The 23,208-nt window shown below is 49.9% G+C and overlaps 1 protein-coding gene across 1 annotated transcript; it reads right to left on the reverse strand.

Annotated features, from left to right (window-relative positions):
• Positions 1-1,505: 1,505 nt before the first annotated feature.
• LOC134983902 (zinc finger protein OZF-like) lies at positions 1,506-4,494 on the reverse strand. The gene has a single exon (XM_063949514.1). The coding sequence runs from the start codon at positions 4,419-4,421 to the stop codon at positions 2,724-2,726; it is 1,698 nt and encodes a 565-aa protein (XP_063805584.1). The 5' UTR covers positions 4,422-4,494; the 3' UTR covers positions 1,506-2,723.
• Positions 4,495-23,208: the final 18,714 nt, after the last annotated feature.

Here is a 23,208-nt window from a genome sequence, read left to right on the forward strand (position 1 = left end):
ATTCTGTAATAGGGGCCTACAGTAAGTCAGTAAGGAGGCAAAAGCTGCTTCTGGTACATGGACCCAGGTCATGTAGGACTGGGAGAGTCAGTAAGATTGTGTAATAGGGGCCTACAGTAAGTCAGTAAGGAGGCAGAAGCTGTTTCTGGTACATGGACCCTGGTCATGTAGGGCTGGGAGTCAGTAAGATTCTGTAATAGGGGCCTACAGTAAGTCAGTAAGGAGGCAGAAGCTGCTTCTGGTACATGGACCCAGGTCATGTAGGACTGGGAGAGTCAGTAAGATTGTGTAATAGGGGCCTACAGTAAGTCAGTAAGGAGGCAGAAGCTGCTTCTGGTACATGGACCCTGGTCATGTAGGGCTGGGAGAGTCAGTAAGATTCTGTAATAGGGAACTACAGTAAGTCAGTAAGGAGGCAGAAGCTGCTTCTGGTACATGGACCCTGGTCATGTAGGGCTGGGAGAGTCAGTAAGATTCTGTAATAGGGAACTACAGTAAGTCAGTAAGGAGGCAGAAGTTGCTTCTGGTACATGGACCCTGGTCATGTAGGGCTGGGAGAGTCAGTAAGATTGTGTAATAGAGGCCTACAGTAAGTCAGTAAGGAGGCAGAAGCTGCTTCTGTTACATGGACCCTGGTCATGTAGGGCTGGGAGAGTCAGTAAGATTCTGTAATAGGGGCCTACAGTAAGTCAGTAAGGAGGCAGAAGCTGCTTCTGGTACATGGACCCTGGTCATGTAGGGCTGGGAGAGTCAGTAAGATTATGTAATAGGTGCCTACAGTAAGTCAGTAAGGAGGCAGAAGCTGCTTCTGGTACATGGACCCTGGTCATGTAGGGCTGGGAGAGTCAGTAAGATTATGTAATAGGGCCCTACAGTAAGTCAGTAAGGAGGCAGAAGCTGCTTCTGGTACATGGGCCCTGGTCATGTAGGGCTGGGAGAGTCAGTAAGATTGTGTAATAGGGGCCTACAGTAAGTCAGTAAGGAGGCAGAAGCTGCTTCTGGTACATGGACCCTGGTCATGTAGGGCTGGGAGAGTCAGTAAGATTGTGTAATAGGGGCCTACAGTAAGTCAGTAAGGAGGCAGAAGCTGCTTCTGGTACATGGACCCTGGTCATGTAGGGCTGGGAGAGTCAGTAAGATTATGTAATAGGGAACTACAGTAAGTCAGTAAGGAGGCAGAAGCTGCTTCTGGTACATGGACCCTGGTCATGTAGGGCTGGGAGAGTCAGTAAGATTCTGTAATAGGGAACTACAGTAAGTCAGTAAGGAGGCAGAAGCTGCTTCTGGTACATGGACCCTGGTCATGTAGGGCTGGGAGAGTCAGTAAGATTATGTAATAGGGGCCTACAGTAAGTCAGTAAGGAGGCAGAAGCTGCTTCTGGTACATGGACCCTGGTCATGTAGGGCTGGGAGAGTCAGTAAGATTATGTAATAGGTGCCTACAGTAAGTCAGTAAGGAGGCAGAAGCTGCTTCTGGTACATGGACCCTGGTCATGTAGGGCTGGGAGAGTCAGTAAGATTCTGTAATAGGGGCCTACAGTAAGTCAGTAAGGATAGCAGATGCTGCTAATTAGCAATCCTTTTTCTAGCGTGCTGGGGGCTGCCCATCGCAGGGCGAGGCAGCCTAGTATGCTGACCGGCGCCTCCCCCCTTTATGAAGCAGAAATTGCGATCGCTCCACAATTTCTGCTTCATCTTAGAAACTAGTGAAGCATCCTGCCAGCTTAGCTGTGCCTGCAGGATCCCCAACGCGTTCTTCTAGATTGCGATGGCTGCGTGTGATGTCATGCAGCCACAGTGAACATGACCGTTTGTCCGCCTCCCTTTCTCGCAACACCGCACTTGTAACGCTACATCTTCTCACTGGAAATGGAGCTTTACCCCCCACCCCGTGACAGCCTCTACCTGATTAACAAGAAGCAATCACATTTCCTACAGCCCCCTGTAGAGAATGCAGGTGCATACGCAGGACGGGCGCTGCGCATGCGTCCGCAAGTTTTTCTCAATAATTCAGTTTGGATCACACACTGTAGTCCAACCTGAATTAGGCCCAGAGTCACCATCTTACAGGGAGCCGGTGAAGGGAGCAGAGAATGGGTGTTATGTGGCAGGAACGGGCTGGTTAGGTAACAGCCAGGCTGCTGTATTCTGTACAAACTACAAGCGGTGCAATTCTTTTGCTGGGAGACCCAGGTAGAGGACATTGCAGTAGTCTATGTGTGATGATACAAGTGCATGTATGACTGTAGGTAGATTTTCTGAGGGAATAAAGTGCTGGAGTCTGACTATGTTCCTCAGATGAGGATCTGAGTGTGGCTGATACCTGATGTCTAAGTGTCACTCCACCATCCAGGACACCAAGATTCTGCACAGGATCAGCATTATGTAAACCTGAACCCCCAAGCGTAAGTCTGGTTGGTAACAAAGCTGAGCTGTAGCCCTGTCCTTTGTTGGTGAGCTTCTATCATAAAGACCTGTTTCACCAGGACTGAGTCACAGCCAACTGGCATCACCCACACCTGGAGCTCAGCTAGACATTTAGGATTGGTACTGGGTTCTCAGTACCCAGAACAAAAGACAGACCATCTGCATAGCAGTGGTAGATGAGGGCATGACAGCCGATTATTTCACCCAGTGGTTGCATGTATATTGCAAAAAGCACAGGACATAGGATAAGAACCTTGAAGAACAACGCATGGCAATAATAAGTATACTCCAGAAGATTAAAATGGCTTCTCACCTGTGTGATTTCTCTGGTGTGTAACAAGATGTGATTTCTGTCTAAAACATTTCCCACACTCAGAACATGGAAATGGCTTCTCACCTGTGTGACTTCTGTGATGTATAACAAGATATGAGTTCTGTGTAAAACATTTCCCACACTCAGAGCAAGAATATGGCTTCTCACCTGTGTGACTTCTCTGATGTTTAACAAGATCTGATTTCAGGGCAAAACATTTCCCACACTCAGAACATGGAAATGGCCTCTCACCTGTGTGACTTAGCTGATGTCTAACAAGTTGTGATTTCCGGTCAAAACATTTCCCACACTCAGAGCAAGAAAATGGCTTCTCACCTGTGTGACTTCTCTGATGTATAACAAGATGTAATTTGTCTGCAAAACATTTCCCACACTCAGAACATGGAAATGGCTTCTCACCTGTGTGACTTCTGTGATGTATAACAAGATATGAGTTCTGTGTAAAACATTTCCCACACTCAGAGCAAGAATATGGCTTCTCACCTGTGTGACTTCTCTGATGTTTAACAAGATCTGATTTCAGGGCAAAACATTTCCCACACTCAGAACATGGAAATGGCCTCTCACCTGTGTGACTTAGCTGATGTCTAACAAGTTGTGATTTCTGGGCAAAACATTTCCCACACTCAGAGCAAGAAAATGGCTTCTCACCTGTGTGACTTCTCTGATGTCTAACAAGATGTAATTTGTCTGCAAAACATTTCCCACACTCAGGACATGGAAATGGCTTCTCACCTGTGTGACTTCGCTGATGATCAACAAGATGTGATTTCTGTGAAAAACATTTCTCACACTCAGAGCAAGAAAATGGCTTCTCACCTGTGTGACTTCTCTGATGTCTAACAAGCTCTGGTTTGTCTGCAAAACATTTCCCACACTCAGAACATGGAAATGGCTTCTCACCTGTGTGACTTCTCTGATGTCTAACAAGCTCTGGTTTGCCTGCAAAACATTTCCCACACTCAGAACATGGAAATGGCTTCTCCCCTGTGTGACTTCTCTGATGTATAACAAGATGTGATTTCCGGGCAAAACATTTCCCACACTCAGAACATGGAAATGGCTTCTCACCTGTGTGACTTTGCTGATGTGTAACAAGACTTGATCTCCAAGTAAAACATTTTCCACAGTCAGAACATGGAAATGGCCTCTCACCTGTGTGAGTTCTCTGATGTCTAACAAGTTGTGATTTCCGGCCAAAACATTTCCCACACTCAGAACATGGAAATGGCTTCTCACCTGTGTGACTTTGCTGATGTGTAACAAGACATGATTTCCAAGTAAAACATTTTCCACAGTCAGAACATGGAAATGTCCTCTCACCTGTGTGACTTCTCTGATGTCTAACAAGAGCTGATTTGTATGTAAAACATTTTCCACACTCAGAACATGGAAATTGCCTCTCAGCTGCCTTAGCTGGCTGATGGGTAATAAGCTTTGTGTTCTGTGTAAAACATTTGGCATCTATAGAACATGGAAACACTGTATCTACTGTCAGAGCTGTAACAGATGCACCAATATCAGAGTGATCAGGAGAACATTTCCCAGGATCAGAGGGATCAGCTGATAGAGCTGGATGTATAATTGGGGTAATGGGATTATTTCCTGGAGAATCCTGTCTACTGTCATTATCTTTTATGTCACAATCCGGGGATAACATTAGATGTCCTTCTGAGATATTCCTGCTTGTGTGTCCATCTGCTGGAAATAAAATACATTATGGAAATACAAAAATGAGAACACACAATAACAAATGTAATATTATAATAAGACTTAGATATCTCTCTCTCTTGTACTTGTAACTAACCATGAAGTATAAATGGAGATGTAGTCACTCGCCAAGTCCTATGTCAGCACCAATGTAAAACAATGGATGGGGAATATATCGTATGAATTGGAGATTCTAGCTGAACAATAACATCAGTCATATGAGCTGATGGATCAGAGAAATGTCTCCTAACGTTACTCCTGGAAGCATTGGTAAGGTAGCATTCCTTTATGTGTGTGCGCATACACTGGTAAGCCTGTACAAGTGTTACTCGCCCTTATATAAGGTATATTGCTACAGCAGAGTACGTGTGGAACAAGGTACCTTACATGCAATACACCATATAATACCCTGTAATCATCATCATCTTCCAGGTTATAATCCACTTTTACACCCCCCATCATCAGTGTCTTACCTCTATTCTCTCAATAGTAATAAGGATGATGTGTGTACAGTAAGTATGATATAGAGAATTACATATCAGGATCTATACAGCTGCCGCCATACTTCTGCTTCTCATACGTGTGCTACTGGCAGCAGTGAACATCTTAGTGAGAGTGCAGGGAAGACAGCAGAGTCTGATGAGAAAGAGATTGGATCTGCCTTTGCAGGGATGTACCACACCTGTCACCCCTGTTAGTATATAAAATAATAAATAAGAGGGGCCTGAGTCCATCCAGACGTGCTTTCTGGAGCTTACATTACTACGTGGCTTCTTATCCTGCCCTAAAGCCGCTCACTCCGGGCACCGTTCACTGCCGCAGCCTAGTGACGCAGCTGAAGCCACGGGCTGTATTCTGGAGCTAAGTGTGCCCAGTCTTTCCTGCACACTCCGGATAGCTGACTTGGAGGCACTTTTGCCTCAGGTGGGAGCACTGGCTCTTCCGCTACTGCTGGGGGCAGAACAGGCTGCGCACAGTCACCGGAGCCCGGCAGTGATATTGGGAAGTGAGGTGATGATCAAGCACTCTTGCTCCGTTGCCCTTTCTCCGAATTCCACTAGCCGATCTGCTAAGGTATCCGTGTCGCCCCACCTGGGACGTTGGACCTCCGGCCCTGCTAGGTATGAAACATGGCTGCTGCTAATAGAGAAGCTGGGGCTTGTGGGTCTCACCGGTTCTGTACAAAGGTCCACTGGTAGGCCACCCTCTTCAATGCCAACGCCCTTAGTACTCTACCTCCGCCCAGCGGGACTCCTCCAAGCTCACGAGTGCCGCCCTCATAATGCTTCTGGACACATTGAAAGGGATATCCACACCCTTCTCCTGATACACGATCTCCAGATCGTCCTTTGACATTTCACTGAAGACCGCCATCTTGTGCGTTCTCCTGCACTGCAGTTACTCCTCTCCTAACTCGGCTTCTCCAATCAGGTGACCGAAAAGCCACCTAGGATTATCCCACCGCTATGCCAGCAATTTCTGTGACTGGATGGTTCTGTACGAAAGCCCTCACCCTGCCTTGCGTCCTGCTCCAGTCACAGAATGGATGTTTAGGTCACACGGGATCTGGCCAATTAGGGGATTCCCAATTACCATTAGTAACCGCCTATTACTGACTCCACCCACTGCGTAATGGGCAGGTACTACACTGCCACCACCAGACTCCTTGTCGCTATGGAGTCTGGAACCATGGTACTGCTCTGTATGTGTCTACACGCTATCTTACCACACCTGTGTGGTGTCGACGAATCACCACTAGTCGCTGGACTTGGCCTCTGCACGGTAGCTGGCGGGAGGCGATGCTTGGAGACGCTGAGTGCACCCTGGACAGCCGGAAAACGGAACTATGTTTGGCATAGCACTGCAGATCACAAGATGAAGCGGTCATCTTGAGGCAGATGTTTATTCACCCAGTCTTAAAAAACACTGTTCCCTATTGCTAGTGGCAACAGCAATACAGCAAGATGTTTACAGCAGAGTGAAAATAGTATAATACCTCTGGAGGCTAACAGGCCTCCTCTTTTTATCTTACGCCAATACACATACCACAGGGGGCAAGTCCACCGTGCTGTTCTCAACCAATCATTGTTTACCCATGTGATGTGCATGCCTTGGCCACATGCACAGCTATCATTGTCCTCTACGGACGGTGGGGAGTAGTCGCTCTCCTTTGACCGTCCCATCCTGGAGGGTTGGTATCCACCCTGGTGACGCTCAGTCTAGGCTGGGGGAAGTTTTCCCATCTAAACTACTTCCAGGAATCTGCCCGGGTACCCAGCTCACCATCTCCAGTCTAAAATTGGGCTCCAGAGATGGGCAGCCTAGATCCCAGGTCAGGCTTTCCTGCCCACCAAAGGTGATCCCTAAGGAGCTCCAGAAAACCACTCAGCTTGTTTTAAAGCTGAGCTGCTCCTCTCTCTCCTCATGATACTTCCATGTGGGAGGCTAGAGAGGAAGGCATTCCATTTTGGGGGGAAAGTACTGGGGGAATCCACCAGCCTACACCAGGCATGTCCAAATTGCGGCCCTCCAGCTGTTGTGAAACTACATATCCCAGCATGCCCTGACAGTTTTGCTGTCAGAGAATGCTAAAGCTGTGTCAGGGCATGCTGGGATGTGTAGTTTCTCAACAGCTGGAGGGCAGCAGTTTGGACATGCCTGGCCTACACAGTAATGGATTCCCCCCTCCTGGGACACACAAACAAGTGCATTCCACCTTAAATACAATTCAAATACACTATACACATTGGCCCTCATTCCGAGTTGTTCATTCGCTAGCTGTTTTTAGCAGCCGTGCAAACGCTAAGCCGCCACTCTCTGGGAGTTTATGTTAGCTTAGCAGAAGTGCGTTCGAAAGGAACGCAGCGCGGCTACAATATTTTTTTGTGCAGTCTTAGCTTGCGATCACTTCAGACTGTTCAGTTCCTGTTTTGATGTCACAAACACGCCCTGCGTTCGGCCAGCTACACCTGCATTTTTCCTGGCACGCCTGCGTTTTTTTGAACACTCCCCGAAAACGGTCAGTTGACACCCAGTAATGCCCTCTTCCTGTCAATCACTCTGCGGCCAGCAGTGCGACTGAAAAGTGTCGCTATACCTTGTGTGAAACGACATCAATCGTTGTTAAAGAACGCCGTGCGTGCGCATTGCACCGCATACGCATGCGCAGAAGTGCCGATTTTTTTGCATGATCGCTGCGCAGCGAACGAAAGCTGCTTGCAAACAACTCGGAATGACCCACATTGTTGCTTAATAAATAAATAAATATATATATATATATATATATATATACACACATACATATATATATATATACATATACACACATACATACACACACACACACACACATATACACAGTGTTTGCAAATACGCACTGTAGTGCGTATTTTACCCAGATCGGAGGACGGGGACTCACTTTTCAAAAACGTGTGGATCCCAGAGGACGCGCTCCGCTGCAGCCAATTCCTGGCTCTCAATTAACTGCACTTCCTGCCTGTAAAGAGGAGGTGGAGCCTTACCACTACCAGTCCTCTGGCGGTGCCTCCCCCTCCTGGTCACATGCAGCCGCGGATTCACATGGGGGCCGGGCAGAGAATGAAGACGGCTCTACGGCTGCTCTACGCTGTGCTGCGGGCGGGAGGTGAGCGCCGGTGACAGCGTAAGTGCTGTGGGGTAGGGTAAGTAGCCTAGGAGCGGGTGGCTGAACTTGGGTGGTGGCTTTCCTTGCATGCCTTGTGTGTCTTCTGGGAGTGTCATGGGCTTGTAGCCCGACCTCAGTGGTTGTTTCAGGCATCCACTACAGTAAGTTTCCCTGATATTCCCAGCGCCATTCACAAATAAGCTAAGGATCTATGAGACTATAACATGAATCAATTGTGCAGGCACTGCTGCTACCTGTGGTGCACCCGCTACTTCTTCAGTCAAAAGCATTTATACAAGTGATCTGAGCCCGGGCAACATCATATAAGGCTAGAAATGAGAAGACACACCGGCATCCCAATCGCAGCACTGCCGACGCCTAACCCTCCCACTCACAGCCTAACCGTAACCTCCCCCCAGCAGTGCCTAACCCTAACCTCCCCCCAGCAGTGCCAAAACCTAACCTCCCTTACCCACAGCCTAACCCTAACCTCCCCCCAGCAGTGTCTAACCCTAACCTCCCCCCAGCAGTGCCTAAACCTAACCCCCTTACCCACAGCCTAACCCTAACCTCCCCCCAGCAGTGCCTAAACCTAACGCCCCTTACCCACAGCCTAAACCTAACCTACCCCCAGCAGTGCCTAAACCTAACGCCCCCTAACCCACAGCCTAACCCTAACCTCTCCCCAGCACTGCCTAAACCTAACCCCCTTACCCACAGCCTAAATCTAACCCGCCCCCCCTAGAGACTAACCCTATCCCCCCTCTCTGCAGCCTAACCCTAACCTCCGCCCAGGAGTGCCTAAACCTAACCCCCTTACCCACAGCCTAACCCTAACCTCCACCCAGCAGTGCCAAAACCTAACCCCCTTACCCACAGCCTAACCCTAACCTCCCCCCAGCAGTGCCTAAACCTAACCCTCCCACTCACAGCCTAACCCTAACCTCCCCCCAGCAGTGCCTAAACCTAACCCCCCTTACCCACAGCCTAACCCTAACCTCCCCCCAGCAGTGCCTAAACCTAACCCCCCTTACCCACAGCCTAACCCTAACCTCCCCCCAGCAGTGCCTAAACCTAACTCCCCTTACCCACAGCCTAACTCTAACCTCCCCCCAGCAGTGCCTAAACCTAACCCCCCTTACCCACAGCCTAACCCTAACCTCCCCCCAGCAGTGCCTAAACCTAACGCCCCTTACCCACAGCCTAAACCTAACCTCCCCCCAGCACTGCAGACACCTAACCCTCCCACTCACAGTCTAACCATAACCTCCCCCCAGCACTGCCTAAACCTAACCCCCCTTACCCACAACCTAACCCTAACCTCCCCCCAGCAGTGCCTAAACCTAACCCCCCTTGCCCAGAGCCTAACCCTAACCTCCCCCCAGCAGTGCCTAACCCTATCCCCCCTTACCCACAGCCTAACCCTAACCTCCCCCCAGCAGTGCCTAAACCTAACCCCCTTACCCACAGCCTAACCCTAACCTCCCCCCAGCAGTGCCTAACCCCAACCTCCTCCCAGCAGTGCCTAAACCTAATCCCCCTTACCCACAGCCTAACCCTAACCTCCCCCCCAAGCAGTGCCTAACACTATCCCCCCTTACCAACAGCCTAAACCTAACCTCCCCCCAGCAGTGCCTAACCCTTTCCCCCCTTGCCCACAGCCTAACCCTAACCTCCCCCCAGCAGTGCCTAACCCCCCTTACCCACAGCCTAAAACTAACCCCCCTTACCCCCAGCCTAACCCTAACCTGCCCCCAGCAGTGCCTAAACCTAACCCCCTTTTCCCACAGCCTAACCCTAACCTCCCCACAGCAGTGCCTAAACCTAACCCCCGCCTTACCCAAAATCTAACCCTAACCTTCCCCCAGCAGTGCCTAACCCCCCTTACCCACAGTCTAACCTCCCCAAGCAGTGCCTAACCCTATCCCCCCTTACCCACAGCCTAACCCTAACCTCCCCCCAGCAGTGCCTAACCCTATCCCCCCTTACCCACAGCTTAACCCTAACCTCCCCCAAGCAGTGCCTAACCCGCCTTACCCACAGCCTAAACCTAACCCCCCTTACCCACAGCCTAACCCTAACCTCCCCCCAGCAGTGCCTAAACCTAATCCCCCTTACCCACAGCCTAACCCTAACCTCCCCCCAGCAGTGCCTAAACCTAACCCCCCTTACCCACAGCCTAACCCTAACCTCCCCCCAGCAGTGCCTAACCCTAACCTCCCTTACCCACAACCTAACCTCCCCCAGCAGTGCCTAAACCTAACCCTCCTTACCCACAGCCTAACCCTAACCACCCTTACCCACAGCCCAACCCTAGCCCCCCTTACCCACAGCCTAACCCTAACCCCCCTTACCCACAGCCTAACCCTAACCCCCCTTACCCACAGCCTAACCCTAACCACCCTTACCCACAGCCTTTTCAGGACACTATAGTGTGTATAATAGCGTCTCTCCCCCTTATTTACACCCCTGTACAGTTTCCTGTGTATCCTGAGTGTTTGGAGGGGCTGTGTGTCCTTGCTGCTGTAGCTGTAAGCAGAGGAAGGCGCAAAAACGCCACTGGTCTCGCTCTAAGGAAGCTCCGCCCCCTGTAATGGAGCCGGAGCTATACATTTATTTATACTGGCAAATGTCTCCTAACAGGTGTAAAACGTAACATGAATGCCTGTTTCCACCACCGCTGCCAGTGTACACAGGGGGCTATAGCGTATCCCTCCGTAGAGCGTCCGTATGCCGCTCCTGTGATCGCGCTGCAGCAAGAGCCGGGGGACCCCCCCTAGCGGGTCTCCCGGTTTGTACTCACCACTCTTCTCACCTCCCGGCATTGTTAGGGGGTGTGCGACGTGCTGCGATTGCATTTGCTAATGCACAATGCCCTGCGGTACCAACAACCTCTCAGTACGGTGGTCCTGCAGCGGGGAAGCGGCTCTGACGCCTGAAGAGACCGGTAACCGCCCCCACCCCCCCAACTCCCTCAGTGCAGGTATACTGTTATACTGTTGCCCAAACAGCATACCGACAATAACAACGTTTAAAATAAACTGAAGAAAATCTTCTGGAGCTCCAGAGTGGCATCCTCTCCTGAGGGCACACTGTTCTAAACTGGCTGCAGGAGGGGGCATAGAGGGGAGGAAGAAAGCAAACCCAGTGGAAGAAATCTAAAGTACACCGGCTCCTTTGGACCCCCTCTATACCCCATCTTACAAAGTCCCCAGTATCCCTTGTGGATGTTAGAGAAAATAGGATTTTAATACCTACCGGTAAATCCTTTTCTCTTAGTCCGTAGAGGATGCTGGGGTCATCATAGAACCATGGGGTATAGACGGGATCCGCAGGAGACATGGGCACTTCAAGACTTTGAAAGGGTGTTAACTGGCTCCTCCCTCTATGCCCCTCCTCCAGACTCCAGTTATAGGAACTGTGCCCAGGGAGACGGACATTTCGAGGAAAGGAATTATTGTTAAACTAAGGCGAGATTCTTACCAGCTAACACCTCAAGAATGCCGCAGAACGTGGCATTCAACAGAACACAAGCCAACGGCATGAACAATTGCAGCAACATGCTGACAATAACGTAACACAACATTTGTGTAACCACAACTAATATCTGCAGATAAGGTACGCACTGGGACGGGCGCCCAGCATCCTCTACGGACTAAGAGAAAAGGATTTACCGGTAGGTATTAAAATCCTATTTTCTCATACGTCCTAGAGGATGCTGGGGTCATCATAGAACCACGGGGTTATACCAAAGCTCTAGAACGGGCGGGAGAGTGCGGATGACTCTGCAGCACCGACTGACCAAACTTAAGGTCTTCATTGGCTAAGGTGTCAAACTGTAGAACTTTGCTAATGTGTTTGACCCCAACCAAGTAGCTGCTCGGCAAAGTTGCAATGCCGAGGCCGCCCAGGATGAGCCCACCTTTCTAGTAGAATGGGCCTTCACCGATTCCGGTAACGGCAATCCAGCCGTGGACTGAGCATGCTGAATCGTGTTACAGATCCAGCGTGCAATGATCTGCTTGGAAGCAGGACACCCAACCTTGTTGGGAGCATACACGACAAACAGAGCCTCTGTTTTCCTAATCTGAGCCGTTCTGGAGACATAAATCTTCAAACCTCTAACCACATCCAGAGATTTTGACTCAGCGAAGGCGTCAGTAGCCACATGCACCACAATAGGTTGTTTCATGTGGAAAGAGGAAACCACCTTCGGTAGAAATTGTTGAGGTGTCCTCAATTCAGCTCTATCTTCATGGAAGATCAAATAAGGGCTCTTGTGAGACAAGGCCGCTAACTCAGACACCCGCCTTGCAGATGCCAAGGCCAACAGGATGACCACTTTCCAGGTGATGAATTTCAACTCCATCGTCCGTAAAGGTTCAAACCAATGTGATTGAAGGAACTGCAACACCACATTAAGATCCCATGGTGCAACTGGAGGCACAAATGGAGGTTGGATGTGCAACACGCCTTTCCCGAAAGTCTGAACTTCTGGAAGGGAGGCCAATTGTTTCTGAAAGAAAACCGATAAGGTTGAAATCTGTACCTTAATTGAGCCCAATTTTAGGCCCGCATCCACACCTGCTTGTAGAAAATGGAGAAAACATCCTAGCCGAAACTCTTCCGTAGGAGCCCCCTTGGATTCACACCAAGAAACATATTTTCTCCAAATACGGTGGTAATGTTTAGACGTTACCCCTTTTCTGGCCTGAATAATTGTGGGAATGACTTCACTGGGAATACACTTACGGTCTAGGATTTTGCGCTCAACCGCCATGCCGTCGAACGTAGCTGTGGTAAGTCCTGATACACGCACGGCCCCTGTTGTAACAGGTCCTCGCGCAGAGGAAGAGGCCAGGGATCTCCTATGAGTAATTCCTGAAGATCTGGATATCAAGCCCTCCTTGGCCAATCTGGGACAATGAGGATCGGCCGGATCTTTGTTCTTCTTATGATCTTTAGAACCTCTGGAATGAGAGGAAGTGGAGGGAATACATACACCGATTGAAACACCCACGGTGTCACCAGTGCATCCACTGCAATTGCTTGAGGGTCCCTTGACCTGGAACAATATCTCTGAAGCTTCTTGTTGAGACAAGATGCCCTCATGTCTACTTGAGGAACTCCCCAACGACTTGTCACCTCTGTGAAGACTTCTTGGTGGAGGCCCCACTCTCCTTGATGGAGACCGTGTCTGCTGAGGAAGTCTGCTTCCCAGTTGTCCACTGCTGGAATGAAGATCGCTGACAGAGCGCTTGTATGCTTTTCCGCCTAGCGGAAAATCCTTGTGGCTTCTGCCATTGCCGCTCTGATTTTCGTTCAGCCCTGACGGTTTATGTACGCTACTGCTGTTACATTGTCCGACTGGATCAGTACAGGCAGATCTCGAAGATGTTCCGCTTGCAGAAGGCCGTTGTAAATGGCCCTCAACTCCAGAACATTTATGTGGAGACAAGTTTCCTGACTTGACCATCTTCCACGGAAGTTTTCTCCCATTGTGACTGACCCCCCCCCAGCCTCGGAGGCTTGCATCCGTGGTCAGCAGGATCCAGTCCTGTATTCCGAACCTGCGCCCCTCTATGAGGTGAGAGCTGTGCAGCCATCACAGGATTTATACCCTGGTCTTGGAAGACAGGATTATCCTCCGGTGTATGTGTAGGTGGGCCCCGGAACACTTGTCCAACAGGTCCCACTGGAACACTCTGGCATGGAACCTGCCAAACTGAATGGCCTCGTAGGCCACAACCATCTTCCCCAGCAACCAAATGCATTGATGGATTGACACTCTTGCTGGTTTCAGAATTTGTTTGCCCAGACTCTGAAGTTCCAGAGCCTTGTCCACTGAAGAAAGACTCTCTGTAGTTCTGTGTCCAATATCATTCCCAAAAACGACAACCGCATCGTCTGAATCAACTGCGATTTTGGCAAGTTTAGGGGCCAACCATGTTGCTGAAGAACCGTCACGGAGAGTGCAACGTTTTGCACCAACTGGTTCCTGGATCTCGCCTTTATCAGGAGATCGTCCAAGTATGGGTCCTTGCTTGCGAAGGAGAACCATCATCTCCGCCATCACTTTGGTGAAAATCCTTGGAGCCGTGGACAGACCAAACGGCAACGTTTGAAATTGGTAATGACAATCCTGAATTGCAAACCTCAGGTAAACCTGATGCGGAGGATAAATGGGAACATGTAAGTAGGCATCCTTTATGTCCACCGACATCATAAAATCCCCTTCATCCAGACTGGAGATCACTGCTCCGAGAGACTCCATCTTGAATTCGAATTTCTTTAGGTAGAAATTTAGGGATTTCAGGTTTAGGATTGGTCTGACCGAGCCGTCCGGCTTCGGGACCACAAACAGGCTTGAATAAACACCTTCTCCCTGTTGTGACTGGGGAACCCTGACGATAACTTGATTTTGACACAACTTTTGTACTGTGTCGCAAACTGCCACCCTGTCTGGAAGAGAAGCTGGTAAGGCAGATTTGAAAAAACGGCGAAGGGAAACGTCTTAAAACTCCAGCTTGTACCCTTGGGATACCATTTGTAAAACCCATGGGTCTAGGTCTGAGCAAACCCAAAACTGACTGAAGAGTTCGAGACGTGCCCCCACCGGTGCGGACTCCCGCATAGGAGCCCCAACGTCATGCGGTGGAATTGGCAGATGCCTGGGAGGACTTCTGCTCCTGGGAGCCTAACAAGGCTGGTGATCGTTTACCTCTTCCCCTTCCTCTAGCAGCAAGGAAGGAAGAACCTCGGCCATTTCTGTATTTATTGGGCCGAAAGGACTGCATCTGATAGTGATGCGTTTTCTTTTGTTGTGGAGGAACATAAGGCAAAAAGGATGACTTACCTGCGGTAGCTGTACATACCAAATCATCAAGGCTGTCACCAAATAAGGCCTTACCTTTATATGGTAGAGACTACATACTTTTCTTGGAATCAGCATCAGCATTCCATTGGTGAAACCACAACGCTCGTCTAGCTGAGACTGCCATGGCATTGGCCTTTGATCCCAATAGACCAACATCTCTCGCAGCTTCCTTAAGGTATGCTGCAGCGTCCTTGATATAACCCAGCGTTAAGAGGATGCTATCCCTATCTAGGGTATCTATTTCAGAAGACAAGTTGTCTGCCCACTTTTCGATAGCACTACTTACCCACACAGATGCAATGACAGGTCTGAGTAGCGTACCTGTGGTCGCATAAATGGACTTTAACGTAGTTTCTTGTTTACGATCTGCAGGATCCTTAAGGGAAGCAGTGTCAGGTGACGGAAGAGCCACCTTTTTAGTCAACCTAGACAAGGCCTTGTCCACAGTGGGGGGGTGACTCCCACTTTTCCCTATCCGCCGAGGGAAACGGATAAGCTACCGTAATTCTTTTGGGAATCTGAAACTTTTTGTCAGGACCTTCCCAGACTTTTAAAATGGAGTGTTCAGTTCATGAGAGGGAGGAAACGTCACTTCAGGTTTCCTTTCCTTATACATACAGGCCCTTTTATCAGAGACAGCCGGGTCCTCAGTGATATGTAATACATCTTTAACTGCCACAATCATGTATTGAATGCTAGTTGCCAATTTTGGATCTAATCTGGAATCGCTATAGTCGACACAGGAATCAGAGTGTGTCGGTATCAGTGTCTGCCAACTGGGCCAACATACGTTTTTGTGACCCTGAGGGGACCCGACTTTGCAATAACATATCTTCTACAGATTTCTTACATGCCTGGGTCTGAGACTCAGACTTATCCAGCCTCTTACTAATAAGAGCCACATTAGCATTCAAGGCGTTCAACACATTTACCCAATCCGGCGTCGGCGGTGCAGACTGGGTCACCCCCGCAGTAGTCTGTGTCCCCAATACAGCCTCCTCCTGGGAAGAGCCTTCAGCCTCAGACATGTCGACACACGTGCACCAAACACCCACAGACAAACTGGGCATATAGGGGACAGACCCACAGTAAAGTCTGTCAGAGAGACGCAGAGGGCTCACAACCCAGCGCTAAATCAACGGGTCTGAAAACACCAAGAAATTGCCTCAGACCTAAAGCGCTTTTACAGTCACATATATATTGCACCAATTGACCTGCCTCCTCCCGTTTTGTACCCCTGGTACTTGTCAGTGTGAGGAGGACCAGCGTCTATGCAGCCTGCGGAGAAGAAATGGCGCTGAGGAATAAGTTCCGCCCCCTTAATGGCGTGCTTCTGTCTCGCATTTTCTGATATTTATACTGGCGGGGGTTAGGACAGTGCCGTGGCACTAATGTCTCCACTTGCCAGTGGAATAATGAGGATGATTTTAGCTGCCCAGGGTGCCCCCCCCCCGCGCCCTGCACCCTGTAGTGCTGTGTGTGGGAGCTCAGCGTCTGCCCGCTGCGCAGTACCTCAGAAAATGCCGTCAGTGAAGCTGAAGTCTTCTTTTCTTCTACTACTCACCTGTCTTCTGGCTCTGAAAGGGGGTGACGGCAAGCTGCGGGAGTGAGGATCTAGGCGTACCCAGCGATCAGACCCTCAGGAGCTAATGGTGTACTGTAGCCAGAAGCAGAGCCATTGAATTCACTGGAAGTGGGTCATACTTCTCTCCCCTAAGTCCCACAAAGCAGGGAGAATGTTGCCAGCAGCCTCCCTGAACATAAAAAACCTAACACAAAGTCTTTTCAGAGAAACTCAGTAGAGCTCCTTGTAGTGCGTCCAGTCTCACTGGGCACAATTCTAAAACTGGGGTCTGGAGGAGGGGCATAGAGGGAGGAGCCAGTTCACACCCTTTCAAAGTCTTAAAGTGCCCATGTCTCCTGTGGATCCCGTCTATACCCCATGGTTTTATGATGACCCCCCCCAGCATCCTCTAGGACGTATGAGAGTGGTTTATATATAGACTGGCATGTGCTAATAGAGACACTCTCATTGAATACCTGGCATGTAATACTATAGGCAGAGGTACTGCTAGCACACAGTATGGCTGCTGGTGACACACAGTGACATGATGTGAGGGGGAGAGCAGGAGTATAATAGGTGGCTGATGGCTCCTGATGTATGAGATACACCAGAGAGTGTGGGGAGGAGACTGGTCAGATCTCTGGGCTGGTAACACACAGTGACATGATGTGAGGGGGAGAGCAGGAGTATAATAGGGGCTGATGGCTCCTGATGTATGAGATACACCAGAGAGTGTGGGGAGGAGACTGGTCAGATCTCTGGGATGGTGACATACAGTGACATGATGTGAGGGGGAGAGCAGGAGTATAATAGGGGCTGATGGCTCCTGATGTATGAGATACACCAGAGAGTGTTGGGAGGAGACTGGTCAGATCTCTGGGCTGGTAACACACAGTGACATGATGTGAGGGGAGAGCAGGAGTATAATAGAGGCTGATGGCTCCTGATGTATGAGATACACCAGAGAGTGTGGGGAGGAGACTAGTCAGATCTCTGGGCTGGTAACACACAGTGACATGATGTGAGGGGGAGAGCAGGAGTATAATAGGGGCTGATGGCTCCTGATGTATGAGATACACCAGAGAGTGTGGGGAGGAGACTGGTCAGATCTCTGGGCTGGAAACACACAGTGACATGATGTGAGGGGGAGAGCAGGAGTATAATAGGGGCTGATGTCTCCTGATGTATGAGATACACCAGAGAGTGTGGGGAGAAGACTGGTCAGATCTCTTGGCTGGTGACACACAGTGACATGATGTGAGGGGGAGAGCAGGAGTATAATAGGTGGCTGATGTCTCCTGATGTACGAGATACACTAGAGTGTGGGGAGGAGACTGGTCAGATCTCTGGGCTGGAAACACACAGTGACATGATGTGAGGGGAGAGCAGGAGTATAATAGGGATGATGTCTCCTGATGTATGAGATACACCAGAGAGTGTGGGGAGGAGACTGGTCAGATCTCTGGGCTGGTAACACAGTGACATGATGTGAGGGGGAGAGCAGGAGTATAATAGGGGCTGATGGCTCCTGATGTATGAGATACATCAGAGAGTGTGGAGGAGACTGGTCAGAACTCTGGGCTGGAAACACACAGTGACATGATGTGAGGGGGGAGCAGGAGTATAATAGAGGCTGATGGCTCCTGATGTATGAGATACACCAGAGAGTGTGGGGAGGAGACTGGTCAGATCTCTGGGATGGTAACACACAGTGACATGATGTCAGGGGGAGAGCAGGAGTATAATAGGGGCTGATGGCTCCTGATGTATGAGATACAACAGAGTGTGGGGAGGAGACTGGTCAGATCTCTAGGCTGGTAACACACAGTGACATGATATGAGGAGGAGAGCAGGAGTATAATAGAGGCTGATGGCTCCCGACTCCAAATGAGATTTATGGTAAGAACTTACCATTGTTAAAGCTCTTTCTGCGAAGTACACTGGGCTGAACAGGGAATTACATTGGGGTGTAGAATAGGATCTTGATCCGAGGCACCAACAGGCTCAAATCTTTGACCTTCTTCCCAGAAAGCATAGCGCCGCCTGCTCTATAACCCCGCCTCCGTGCACAGGAACTCAGTTTTTGTTAACCAGTCCAATGCAGTAGCAAGGAAAAGAGACAACTGTTAGTAGCCACACACACACACACACAACACATTCTCATGACAGGAGAAAGTGTCAGCGGCTAATGCCATACCAACCCAAAAAAGCTAAGTGCATCAGGGTGGGTGCCTTGTGGAGCCCAGTGTACCTCGCAGAAAGAGATTTAACAACAAGTTCTTACCATAAATCTCGTTTTCTGCTGCGGGGTACACAGGGAATGACATTGGGGATGTCCTAAAGCAGTTCCTTATGGGAGGGGACGCACTGTAGCGGGCACAAGAACCCGGCGTCCAAAGGAAGCATCCTGGCCTCGGAAGCGGAAGTATCAAAGGCATAGAACCTTATGAACGTGTTCACTGAGGTCCATGTAGCCACCTTGCACAATTGTTCAAGGGTCGCACCACGGCGGGCCACCCAAGAAGGTCCAACCGACCGAGTAGAAAGGTCCTTTATGGTAGCAAGAGCTGGAAGGCCAGCCTGTACATAAGCATGTGCAATCACCATTCTAATCCATCTGGCCACGGTCTGCTTGTGAGCTGGCCAGCCACGTTTGTGAAAAACAAACAGAACAAAGAGAGAATCCGACTTCCTGATGGGAGCTGTCCTCTTCACATAGATACAGGGAGCCCATACCACATCCAAAGACCTCTCTTTGGAAGACAAGTCAGGAGAGGCAAAGGCCGGAACCATGATTTCCTGATTAAGGTGGAAAGAGGACACCACCTTCAGTAAATACCCGGGACGTGTTCTAAGAACCGCCCGATCACGGTGAAAAATCAGATAAGGTAACCTACAAGACAAGGCACCCAAATCCGACACCTGTCTAGCAGAGACAATAGCCAGCAGAAACAATACCTTAAGGGAAAGCCACTTAAGGTCTGCAGATTCAAGAGGCTCAAACAGAGACCCTTGCAACGCCTCCAGAACCACCGACAGGTCCCAAAGAGCCACAGGCGGGACATAAGGAGGTTGAATCCGCAACACACCCTGAGTGAACGCATGCACATCAGGTAAGGTCGCAATTTTTCTCTGGAACCAAACCGACAAGGCAGAAATATGAACATTGATGGAGGCCAGACGAAGGCCCAAGTCCAGGTCCTGTTGTAGAGGGGCTAAAAGTTTGGCCGTACTAAACTTGTAAGCATCATAATTGTTAGATGCACACCTAGCAAAGTAAAAATTCCAGACCTTATGGTAAATCCGAGCAGAGGTCGGTTTCCGGGCCTTCAACATGGTTTGAATGACCGCCTCAGAAAATCCTTTGGCCTTCAAGACGGAAGCTTCAAGAGCCACGCCGTCAAAGCCAATCGGGCTAAATCCTAATATACACAGGGGCCCTGAACGAGGAAATCTGGACACTGCGGAAGTAGAAGGGGATTCTCTATCGAGAGACCCTGAAGGTCTGAGAACCGATGCCATCTGGGCCACGCTGGAGCGATCAGAAGCAGGATTCCTCCTTCTTTCTTGAACTTCCTTATTACTCTGGGGAGGAGTGACACCGGAGGGAACATGTATGGCAGCCGAAAGTTCCATGGAATTGCCAGTGTGTCCACGAACGCTGCTTGAGGATCCCTTGTCCTTGCTCTGAAGACCAGAACCTTGTGATTGTGTCCAGATGCCATCAGGTCCACATCTGGAAGGCCCCACTTGTCCACAAGGAGTTGAAACACTTCTGGATGGAGGCTCCACTCTCTGGCATGTACGTCCTGACGAATGAGAAAGTCCGCTTCCCAGTTTAGGACCCCCGGAATGAACACTGCCAATATGGCTGACAGATGACGTTCCACCCACTAAACAATCCGTGATACTTCTCTCAATGCCATGTGGCTTTGAGTGCCTCCTTGATGATTGATGTACGCCACCGTGGTGGCGTTGTCCAACTGTACTTGATCAGGTCTGTTCTGTATTAAATGAGTGCCAAGTTCAATTGTGGAATAGTAACCCCTTCCTTGTTGAAGGAGGGGCACCTTGATAATCACCTTTTGTGAATACAGTTTGTGTATAGCCTCTAACACTGCCTCCTTGTCGGTAAGGCAGATTTTAGGAAACGGCGGGGGGGAGGCGTCTCGAATTCCAGTCTGTACCCCTGAGATACTACCTGAAAGATCCAGGGATCCACTTGTGAGCGAGCCCACTGTGTGCTGAAATTCTTGAGACGGGCCCCCACCGTACCTGGGTCCGCCTGCGAAGCCCCAGCGTCATGCTGTGGACTTGGCGGAAACGGGGGAGGACTTCTGCTCCTGGGAGCTGGCTGTCTGCTGCAGCTTTTTTCCTTTACACCTGCCTTTTGGCAGAAAGGACGCGCCTCTCGCTCGCTTGCCCTTATGGGGCCGAAAGGACTGTGCTTGATAGTACGGTGCTTTCTTTTGTTGGGGGGCAGCTGTCGCCGTGGAAACAAGGTCCGACAGACCTTCCCTAAATAACTCCTCCCCTTTATAAGGCAAAACTTCCATGTGCCTTTACGAGTCGGCATCACCTGACCACTGCCGAGTCCATAACCCTCGCCTGGCGGAAATGAACATTGCACTTACTCTTGATGCCAGCCGGCAAATATCCCTCTGTGCATCATACATGTATAAAAGCGCATCTTTTATATGCTCTAGAGTCAGTAATATAGTGTCCCTATACAGGGTATCAATATTCTCTGTCAGGGAATCTGACCACGCAGCCGCAGCACTATACATCCATGCTGAGGCAATAGCTGGTCGCAGTATAACATAACACCTGTATGTGTGTATATATACTTTAGGATAGCCTCCTGCTTTCTATCAGCAGGTTCCTTTAGGGCGGCCGTATCCGGAGACGGTAGTGCCACCTTCTTTGACAAACGAGTGAGCGCTTTATCCACCCTAGGAGGTGTTTCCCAACGTGCCCTATCCTCTGGCGGGAAAGGGTACGCTAACAATAACCGTTTAGAAATTACCAATTTCTTATCTGGGGAAGCCCACGCTTATTCACATACGTCATTTAATTCCTCAGATGCAGGAAAAACTACGGGTAGTTTTTTCTCACCAAACATAATACCCTTTTTAGTGGTACCTGGGGTAATGTCAGTAATGTGTAAAACATTTTTCATTGCCTCAATCATGTAACGGGTGGCCCTATTGGAAGTTCCATTAGTCTCCTCGTCGTCGACACTGGAGTCGGTATAAGTGTCGACGTCTGTATCTGCCATCTGAGGTAGCGGGCGTTTTAGAGCCCCTGATGGCCTTTGAGACGCCTGGACAGGCACAAGCTGAGTAGCCGGCTGTCCCATGTCGTCAAACCTTTTGTGTAAGGAGTTGACACTTTCACGTAATTCCTTCCATAAGTCCATCCACTCAGGTGTCGATCCCGCAGGGGGTGACATCACATTTACAGGCATTTGCTCCGCCTCCACGTAAGCCTCCTCATCATACATGTCGACACAGCCGTACCGACACACAGCACACACACAGGGAATGCTCTGACAGAGGACAGGACCCCACAAAGCCCTTTGGAGAGACAGAGGGAGAGTATGCCAGCACACACCAGAGCGCTATATATACTGGGATATCACTATACAGAGTGTTTTCCCTTTTAGCTGCTTTTATATCATACACTGCGCCTAAATGGAGTGCCCCCCCCCTCTCTTTTTTACCCTTTCTGTAGTGCAGGACTGCAGGGGAGAGCCAGGGAGCGATCCTTCCAGCAGAGCTGTGAGGGAAAATGGCTCCGGTGTGCTGAGGGAGATAGCTCCGCCCCTTTTTCGGCTGACTTTTCCCCGCTTTTTCTGGAAATCTGGCAGGGGTTAATTTACACCTATATAGCACCTGGGGCTATATATGGTGTATATTTGCCAGCCAAGGTGTTATTTATTGCTACTCAGGGCGCCCCCCCCCCCCAGCGCCCTGCACCCATCAGTGACCGGAGTGTGAGGTGTGCATGAGGAGCAATGGCACACAGCTGCAGTGCTGTGCGCTACCTTGTTGAAGACAGAGTCTTCTGCCGCCGATTTTCTGGACCACTTCTTGCTTCTGGCTCTGTAAGGGGGACGGCGGCGCGGCTCCGGGAACGGACATCGAGGTCGGGCCCTGCGTTCGATCCCTCTGGAGCTAATGGTGTCCAGTAGCCTAAGAAGCCCAAGCTGGCTGCAAGCAGGTAGGTTCGCTTCTTCTCCCCTTAGTCCCTCGCTGCAGTGAGCCTGTTGCCAGCAGGTCTCACTGAAAATAAAAAAACCTATTTAAAACTTTCTTTCTAGCAGGCTCAGTAGAGCCTCCTAGTGTGCATCCAGTTCGGCCGGGCACAAAGATCTAACTGAGGTCTGGAGGAGGGTCATAGGGGAGGAGCCAGTGCACACCAGGTAGTCCTAAAGCTTTCTTATTTGTGCCCAGTCTCCCGCGGAGCCGCTATTCCCCATAGTCCTTACGGAGTTCCCAGCATCCATTAGGACGTCAGAGAAATATGTACTAGTGGCCCCACATGGGCAGCACCAGAGGTGTAAGGTCTAGCCATGGGCCATGGCAGCAGCTCCCTCCCCCCAAGACTTTCCAGATAGTGGGCATGTCCAGCATCAAGGGGGAAGATAAAAA

The sequence above is a fragment of the Pseudophryne corroboree genome, assembly GCF_028390025.1.
Source record: "Pseudophryne corroboree isolate aPseCor3 chromosome 3 unlocalized genomic scaffold, aPseCor3.hap2 SUPER_3_unloc_28, whole genome shotgun sequence".
Taxonomy (NCBI): Eukaryota; Metazoa; Chordata; class Amphibia; order Anura; family Myobatrachidae; genus Pseudophryne; species Pseudophryne corroboree.

Bases quoted from the DNA above. Each gene is read 5' to 3' on its own strand.
- LOC134983902 (XM_063949514.1), bottom strand. From the start codon at position 4,421: ATGTTATCCCCGGATTGTGACATAAAAGATAATGACAGTAGACAGGAT.